Below are 9,374 nucleotides of genomic sequence, written 5' to 3'. Positions count from 1 at the left end.
ACCAGGCCCAAAAATCGTCCATCTGACAGGTGCAGAGAGGTATTTGTAAAATGGCTGCTGCGTCTATTGGTATGAAAACCGACCGGACCAAGTTCTCGTTCCAGGAGGATGATGTATGGTCGATCAACTCTGCCACCCTCGTTGGTGGTTCATGGACTAGGGAGGTGATCGGCCTTTTCATATTTGATCTCGGCAGCCAATTATCTTCCCAGATTTTGGTTGTTTCACCGTCTCCGATTCTGCGGACAAGTCCCTGCACCATGATGTCTCGTCCGTCTAAAATAGCTCGCCATCCCTGTAAACATTGTAACGACCTAATAAAGCTTTGCAGTTTGCCTAAAAAAAAAAGAGAAAAAGAACACCCCGTGATCGGTTTCCGCTGGTAAGGCGAAACCTCCCAAAAAAAAAGGCGCCCTTGCCGTCTCTCCCACGAGAAAATCGCATCTTTCTTTGGGCGAGCCGCCATCCATCCACAACCCCACCTCCGCCAATCCTATACCTAGCTTAGGAATTGTTCCTCATACGATTGAGTTCCTTCTCTCCTCTAGCGGATGGATGGATTCGCCTGGACTGGAGTGAGCTCTTCTTGGTAAGGAAGCCCTACCTTCCTCAGATCTATTCTTCCTTTTGTTGCTGTCGTCGTTTCGTTCTTTCGCTACGGATTTTTTTTGGGGTCCAACTTGCTTGTTCGTGTCCAAACAATACAAATATCCTATATATGTACTGTCCAAGATGCGGCTTCCCCTGCATGTGTTGATTTCACTGCAGACCATCTTGCAGAATTATATTTAAAAGTTCAATTGATCGGACACCGCAGACATTGGGAGTGACAGCTCTTCCTCCTTCTCTACATTTTTTTAAAAGTTCAATTGATCGGTTCAGGCCAGCGTAAAGCCCGCCCTAGTCCCCGTCAAAACATTGGGGGTCACATACATGATTGGCAGCAGCAAGAGGAAGACTGCAGCTGCCATGCCGTCCCGCAGCGAGGCCACCAAGAAGACGGCGGAGGTGCTCCCAAGCAACAAGAGGAAGAAGGCCGTCATATCATCAGCTTGCGCGCCGTTGTTCCCCGATGACATGATACTGGAGGTTCTACTACGGCTCCCGGTCAAATCCATCCTGCGTTTCCGCTCCGTCTGCCGCTCCTGGGCCGCAATGCTGCCCTCCAAGGATTTCTGCAGCCTCCACATGTGAGTGAATTGCAAAAAACCACTACATTTCAGGCTTCATCTGCGGAAAACCACCTGATCGGTAATCATTTGCAAAAATCACCGCGCATTCAGTAAACCTTTTGCAAAAAGCACTGATCAGGTGATTTAGCCCGTTTAACCACTTTCTGACTAGTGGGGCCGGAATGTAAGGAGCTGATTTGGCAACAAATTGACATATACCTCCCTGGATCTTATAAAAGAAAAGCAATCAAGCCCCCCCTCCCCCACAGAGGGCATCTCCTTCCTCGCGCGCAGCGACAGGGGGCCGTCGGTGAGGATGCGACATCACCGGACGACGGCGACACGCCGCCCCCTTCTCCTCCGGGGGCGGTGGCCATGGCTTACAACGATGGAAACCGCAGGATTGACGGCAGCCGTGGCGCAGCAGCCGCTGGAGTCGTCGTCGGAATTGGCGGGGCTGTACTGCCCGCGGCCGTCCCTGGAACTGCAGGAGTGGACCGCGAGGGCGGACCCGTGCACGGCATGGGCGCAGGGTCGCGAGCACACTGCCTCCTCGACAAACCCGTGCATGGCTTGGGCGGTGGCCGGCGACCCCGTGCTCGCGTTCCAGGTGGGTGACCCCGACAGATCCAGGTGGGTGCCTGGGATGGCCGAGGAACTCCAGGCCACGGAGCTTCATCGCGCGGGGGATGCCGGTCCAGAGGGGCAGGCGGATGCGTTCTTCCACCGGCGAGCTCGGGCTGCCACGAGGACGGGCCATGCTCGAGGTCTGGCAACCGGCCGTCTTCACGGAGCAGGAGGCCACGGCGCTCTGCCGGGGACGCGCCGGCCTGCTCACCGTCGCCGTCGGCCACCGCGACGCGCACACCGCGCTCGCCGGCTCACTCCTATCCATCTCCTCGCTCCACCTCCTCCTCGTCTCCGCGACCGCCAGGTCGGCGGGCGTCTTCCGGCGGCGGCGACGGGAGCCGGGCTCTGCCGGGCATGGTCCAGGGGGCTGATTGATTTTTTTTTAAAATCTACTAGGGGTCTGTGTGTGATTATTTTGCCAAGTCAGCTCCTTACAGTCCGGCCCCACATGTCAAAAAGTGATTAAATGGGCTAAATCACCTGTTCAGTGCAAACTGCAAAATGTTTACTGAATGAGCGGTGATTTTTGCAAATGATTAGCGACCATGTGGTTAGTTAGAAAATAGGGTTTAGGGTTTTCCGTGGGGCAAAGCCTCTCCACGTCTTTCTATATATATAACAATCAGCATACAATTACATACGTACAGGGTACGTGTACATGACACGCTAGACCTATTTTAACACTCCCCCTCAATCTGAACTTCTACTATGTACAAGGTTTAGATTGGTACTAAAACGGTCTAGCATATGTCTGGTGGCTGGTTTAGTAAACACATCAGCCAGCTGATCGTTAGAAGAAATGAATCTGACCTCAAGAGCTCCAGAAGCATCACGCACAAAGTGAAAATCAATCTCGATGTGCTTGGTACGTGCATGGAAAACTGGGTTGGCAGTCAGATATGTGGCCCCTAAGTTATCACACCAGAGAACCGGAACACGCTGCTGAGACATTCCAAGCTCTTTGAGTAGTGACTCTACCCAGATGGCTTCAGCAGCTCCATTCGCCAAGGCTTTGTACTCGGCCTCTGTGCTCGACCTCGACACTGTTGGTTGTTTCTTCAAACTCCAGGAAATGAGGTTCGGTCCAACGAATATGGCGAAACCTCCAGTTGATCGACGATCATCCGGACAACCTGCCCAATCTGCATCAGTGAAGATACTAATGCTAGTAGAGACAGCCTTGCGAAATTTCAGCCCAGTGTGCAACGTTCCTTTCACATAGCGTAAAATCCGCTTAACAGCTTCCCAATGAGCATCAGTGGGCTGTGAGAGAAACTGACACACCTTGTTCACTGCAAATGAAATATCCGGACGGGTGAGTGTTAAATACTGCAGTCCACCAACAACACTGCGATACCGGAAAGAATCATCGGTACTGAGAGGCCGTCCAGACACTCGTGCAAGCTGCTCGGAAGTAGACATCGGTGTGGAAGTAGGCTTACAATTCTCCATGCTCACACGGTGTAAAAGATCCAAGGCATACTTTCGTTGAGTCAATGTCATCCCCCCTGAATTGTAGGACGCTTCCAGACCAAGAAAATACTCCAATGGCCCAAGGTCCTTGATAGGAAAACTGGCAGCGAGGGCATGAACAAGACCATCAACCGCATGTGGAGAAGATCCGGCAATGACAATGTCATCCACATAGACAAGCATATAGATCTGAACATCACGATAGCGGAAGAAAAACAGAGACGTATCTGCTTTGGAGGAGGCAAAACCCAAAGCGAGAAGACGAGCACTGAGCCGAGCGTACCATGCACGAGGGGACTGCTTGAGTCCATAGAGGGCGCGCTGAAGCTTGCACACATGCGAGGGAAAACGAGCATCCTCGAAACCAGGTGGCTGCTGCATATAGACGTCCTCGGAGAGATACCCATGAAGGAAAGCATTGCTGACATCAATCTGCCGAAGACTCCAACCGCGAGAAACAGCCAATGCAAGAACCAAACGAACGGTGGCCGGCTTGACAACCGGACTGAAGGTATCACCATGGTCAATGCCAAGCTGCTGTGTGAAACCACGGGCGACCAGACGAGCTTTGTACTTATCAACAGAGCCATCCGGACGGTGCTTGGTCTTGAAGATCCATTTGCTCCCAACGACATTGACACCGCGCGGCCGAGGCACAAGAACCCAAGTCTTGTTGTGATGCAGAGCAGTGAGCTCATCAATCATCGCGGTACGCCAGGCAGTCTCACGGAGAGCATCACGATGAGAGACAGGCACCGCAAGAAACGCACGGCGACGGGGATCATAGCGGATAGTCCCGTCGGTAGGAACAAGAGCACGACGAGTATGATCGCGGGTGCGGGTAACCATGGTGTGTGCAGGAGCAGCTGGGGGCGTCGCGGTCGAGGGAGCTGGACTCCCCTCGACAGAGGGCCACGCGAGCTGCGGTGGCGATGGCGGAGCAGCATCCTCGAGCACCGGGGCGGGGGACACCGCGTCACCGCGCGGCAAGGAGGCCGCGGAGGGGCCGGGCGAACGGCCGGGTCCATGGACGGGCCGATCGAGCCGGGCGAGGCGGTAGCCGATGGACCAGCTAGGCCGGGCGAGGCGACGACCGAGCCGGGCGACGCGGGAGCCGAGCGGGGAGACGTGCATGTCCCATGCACGTCGATCGCCAAGGAGGGCTGCGCAACGGCCACGTGGGGGCGGCGGGCAAAGGGCGTGCATGCGCCATGCACGTTGAGCGCCGGAGAGGGCGAAGCCGAAGAATCCTGCACAGAAGCAACAGGGCCTAGGACAGGCGTGTCAGTAGACAAATAGGACAATTCGTATTTGCGCATATGGTCACCCGTAGCCGGTTCAGTGGGAGGAAAAGAGAGAACATCAGCCAAAGAAGAGACATCGACAGTGACCCCAGGAGTGGCATAGGAAAAAACAGACTCGTCGAAAACAACATCACGGGAGATGTAGAGATACGTCCCATGGAACGATCAAGACACTTGTATCCCTTATGCATCGGACTATAGCCCAAGAAAACACACATGGTGGATCGGAAAGCAAGTTTGTGTGCATTATATTTGCGCAAACTAGGCCAGCAGGCGCACCCAAAAGTGCGAAGAAACTTATAATCGGGGTGCACCTTAAGGAGACGATATATGGGTGTATCTTGTTGAAGAACAGGTGTAGGCATGCGATTAATGAGATAGCATGCCGTAAGGAATGCCTCATCCCAAAAACGCAATGGGAGAGAAGAATGAGCCAGCAAAGCAAGGCCTGTTTCAACAAGATGACGGTGTTTGCGTTCAGCAATGCCGTTCTGCTGAGACGTGTGTGGGCAAGACACACGATGAGAGATGCCAGTGCATTGGAAATAACGATGCAACCAGTGATACTCACCACCCCAGTCGGACTGAACAGCTATGATTTTAGTGTGGAGAAGACGCTCAACATGAGCCTGAAAAGCATAGAATACTTGCTCAACGTCAGACTTATGCTTAAGAAGATAAATCCAAGAGAAGTGAGAGTAATCGTCAACAAAGCTCACATAATATTTATAACCTCCGGAAGAAGCAATAGCTGGCCCCCAAACATCAAAATGAATTAACTCAAGAGGCATAGTGGAAACATGATGTGATAAATGATAAGGCAATTGTCGACTTTTAGCACGCTGACAAGCATCACACACGGAAGTCTGACGTTCAGAAGAACACACTAAATCATTATTCCTAACAATATTATGAACAATATTATTCGAGGGATGACCGAGACGCTGGTGCCACTGGGACGGGGTGGTCTTGACGCTGAGGGACGCGTGGCGGTGGAGGATGACGACGCACGACCGAACGGGATGGGGTAGAGTCCACCATGACATCTACCGTGAAGAAGGATTTTCTTCGTGGCCGTGTCCTTGACAAGGAAAAAGAAACGGTGAAATTCCACAAAAACATCATTATCAAGGACGAGACGATAAACGGAGAGAAGATGTTGATGAATGTGTGGTAGACGAAGAATATTGCGTAAACGAAGGGATGAACCGGGTATAGTGGAATGACCAATATGCGAAATAGACAAACCTGCACCGTTTGCCACTTGCACTTGATCCTTCCCGCCGTAGCGCTCGTGGAAGTGCAGGCGATCAAGATCATTCATCAGGTGGTCCGTCGCACCGGTGTCCAGAATCCAGTGCGGCGGCTCATGGGAGGAGGATGTGGACGCGGAGTTGGCGGCGCGGTGGTCATGATCATAGCGGCTGCGACAGTCGCCGGCCTCATGACCCCAATTCTTGCATATCTGGCACCGGGGACGCCAGCGGCGGTTGCGACCACCCCCGTTGCCACCTCCGTTTCCTCCTCCATTGCGGCTATTGCCGCCGTTGTTGTTGTTACGACCAGAGGGGTTGCCCTGGCTGTTGCCATAGCCGCCCGAGCTGGGCGGGAGGGAACCGGCGGAGGGGCGGCCGCCGCTCGGGCGGCCAGAATCGGAGGCTCGGCCGGAAGTGTTGTTGTAGACCGGCCGAGACGCGGCGTTGGCGGAGGACTGCCAATCCTCGTGCTCGGACTGCTGCTGCTGAAGGGCCTCGTAGTGGAGAACGCTGGAGTAGAACGCGGGGAACGTGATTGGCACGCCCGCGAAGTTCATGGAGGCGGCGATGGGGTTGAACGCCGAGCCGAGCCCGGTCAGCATGTAGTCGATGATCTCATCATCGCGAAGAGGAGAGCCGGCGGCGGCCATCGAGTCAGCGAGGGCCTTGACCTTCTGCATATACTCGCCGGCGGGACGATCTCCCTTGCGCAGCGCCTGAATCTGGCGCCGGAGGTTGCGCACGCCGGCGCTGTTCTCGGCGGCGAACATGGTGTGCACGGCCGCCCAGGCGGCGGCAGCTGACCTGTAGCCAATGAGCTGCGTGGAGATCTCCACGCTCATCGAACCGAGGTGATGCCCGAGAACCTTCTGATCCAGCGTCCACCATTGCTCGTAGTCGGGGTTGGACACGGTGCGGGCGGCCTCGCCGGTGCCTGTCGTCACGGTCGGTGCCGGCGCGGTGGCCGAGCCATCGAGGAAGCCGTGGAGGCGAACTCCGTCGAAGTTGGGGAGGGCAAGAGCCCTCCAGAGCATGAAGCTGCTGCGGTCAAGCGAGACCGCGATGGGCGGAAGGACGGGGGATGGGAGCCGTCGCGGCGGGTGGGGCGATGACGGGGGCGATCGGGACGAGCGCGGAGGGGGTGGTGAGCGTGAGCGCAGAGGAGGCGGTCATCGTGGGTGCCGGTGCGGTGGACATCGCGGCGGCCGCGAGGAAACTGCGGCGGCGGCTAGGGTAGGCTCTGATACCAAGTTAGAAAATAGGGTTTAGGGTTTTCCGTGAGGCAAAGCCTTTCCACGTCTTTCTATATATATATAATAATAAACATATAATTACATACGTACAGGGTACGTGTACATGACACGCTAGACCTATTTTAACATGGTTTTCCGCAGATGAAGCCCCAAATGTGATGGTTTTTTACAATTCACTCTCCACATGGCCACCTCTAAGATGATGCCGCCGGCCCCGAAGCTACTCGTGCTCTCGCCGGCATCAACATTTGGCTCCGTTGCTGTGTACGCGTGCTCACCGTCAAGCCCCGTAGACGATTTACTCTTCACCTTCGACTGCGCCCGCCGCAACTCTGTTGAAATGGTGATGCCCTCGCCATGCTGCGGGCTCACCCTCCTGTATGACGCCGCGGCGCCGGCTTACTATGTTTGCAATGCGGCTACAAGGGCGATCACACGCCTGCCGCCTCACCGTGTTCCCACATACGATTCCAGTGCCGGACTGGGATTTGACGCCGGGACAAGGGAGTACAAGGTCGTGAGGTTGATCAATGGGGTTTTCGGTGAGAAGGAGACGATCAGGTGTGACGTGTGCACGCCCGGAGCTGATCGCTGGAGGCCGGCAACCGGAGGGGTGCCCTTCAAATGGTCCCAGTTTGCAAACTCCGCGGTTCATCATGCAGCGGTGAACAAAATACCGCCCGTGTTCGCCAACGGATGCCTGCACTGGTTGATCAACCCTTCACTTATCATCAGAAGGCCAAGAGCTGCTATCGTATCCTTTTCAGTCGCAGAGGAGACCTTCGGATGTGTCCGTTCGCCGCCGTTCTGGGGACCGAGAGAACATCTGGGCTCCCTGTCCCAGTCAGAAGGAGAGCACCTGGTTGTGATGGATGACCAGCTATGCATTGTCCGGGATCTTCGCAACGGAATCCCTCATGGCGGCACCTTGGAGATTTGGGGACTGCTGGATTATGGCTCCGGTGATTGGTCGCTGAATCATCGAATCGATTTGTTCGGGCAGGTAAAAAGAGAATTAGCTGATCCACGGGTTGTGAGGGTTATTGGTAATGTTGGCAACTGCAAGTTAGGGAAGAAGATTGTGATTGCTACTAGCAAGCACTTGGTTCACGACAAGTTTCAGAAAAAGGTTTACTCATATGATCCTAGCCGTCAAGTTCTAGAGGGCATTCTTTCGGTCACCGAGACGCACACCTCTCTTATGCTCTTCGTCCCTGGTTCAAGATTCAGCTTACTTGAAGAGAGCCTTGCTCTGGTGCATAAAACTCATGAAGACCTGGCCTTCAAGAATGTGCTAAAGAAACTACGGCTCCATGCTAAAAGGCTAAAAGATGAAAGGTCTCTCTTGTTGAAATCTTCTGCAATTTAAGGACTTTAAGAATCTTGCCAACATTGTTCAGCTGATACAAAGACGTCGTGAGCCCGACTAGGCGTGCTCATCGATATCAGACTTTGTATACCGCCTGTAAAGCAGGTTGTAAGGTGTTGGCCACGAGCCTCTTCTCTGTGATCCTGTAACTGCTTTCCCCTTTATATTTCAATGAAAGTCACGTACACGACCTTTTCATAAAAAAAAAATTCCTTTTTATAGTTGCCATGCACATGATTGTGATGTTACTCTCGGAATTGTTGCCTTATGCCCAATAAAACTAGGGCACAACATTTAACTATGGAGAATATGTTGAATATATTTGATGTCATCCTTGTCCTTTTGTGCAGTTTTGTGGTTTAGCTTGTAGGAGTATTATACTTATTTTTGTTGCGAGCCGTTGAGCACTAAGGATAATGAAGATGTGACTTTCTTGACATTCTTGTGCTGCTGCGCGGTGGTCTTCTCCGGTGAGGCGGCGCGCGTCGAGGTGCGTACAGAGTGGTGGAGCATGGTCGCGGGTTCGACGAGGAGGTGCTGGTGCACGGCGACCTGCTGGGAGTCGCTGGATGGTGGTCGGAGGGGAGGCGCACCTAGGCCAGGGAGGCGGCGGATCTGGGCCAGGAGTGGCCGTGCGAGCGACGGCCGGGATCTGCCGCGGCGGCCGGTTGGTGTGTTTTGCCCCTGCTGGCCCCGGCGAGGATCTGCAGGTGGGTGGTGGAGGCGCAGGCTGAATCTGGGGAGCTTGTGCCCGGGTCAGGGGCTTGCTGCGGGGAGCATGCGCGCCCGAGGTGGCTCCCCTGTCCTAGCTCCCTGGGCTCTGTCCGCTGCAAGGCTGTCCGCTAGGAGGTGGTGTGGCAGCTGCTTGCGGCGGCGGAAGATCCTGGCTGTGTTGGTTGTGGTAGGAGAGATGGAGT

At 54.5% G+C, this 9,374-nt stretch overlaps 1 protein-coding gene across 1 annotated transcript; it reads left to right on the top strand.

The window, feature by feature from the left end:
• Window positions 1-431: 431 nt before the first annotated feature.
• Window positions 432-8,666, top strand: LOC123496947 (uncharacterized). The gene is made up of 2 exons (XM_045232388.2): window positions 432-589; window positions 7,230-8,666. The coding sequence occupies exon 2, from the start codon at window positions 7,273-7,275 to the stop codon at window positions 8,455-8,457; it is 1,185 nt and encodes a 394-aa protein (XP_045088323.1). The 5' UTR covers window positions 432-589; window positions 7,230-7,272; the 3' UTR covers window positions 8,458-8,666.
• The last annotated feature ends 708 nt before the right edge of the window (window positions 8,667-9,374 follow it).

This window comes from Aegilops tauschii, chromosome 1 (genome assembly GCF_002575655.3).
Source record: "Aegilops tauschii subsp. strangulata cultivar AL8/78 chromosome 1, Aet v6.0, whole genome shotgun sequence".
In the NCBI taxonomy this organism is placed as follows: Eukaryota; Viridiplantae; Streptophyta; class Magnoliopsida; order Poales; family Poaceae; genus Aegilops; species Aegilops tauschii.
This window is presented reverse-complemented; position numbering and strand designations above follow the sequence as displayed.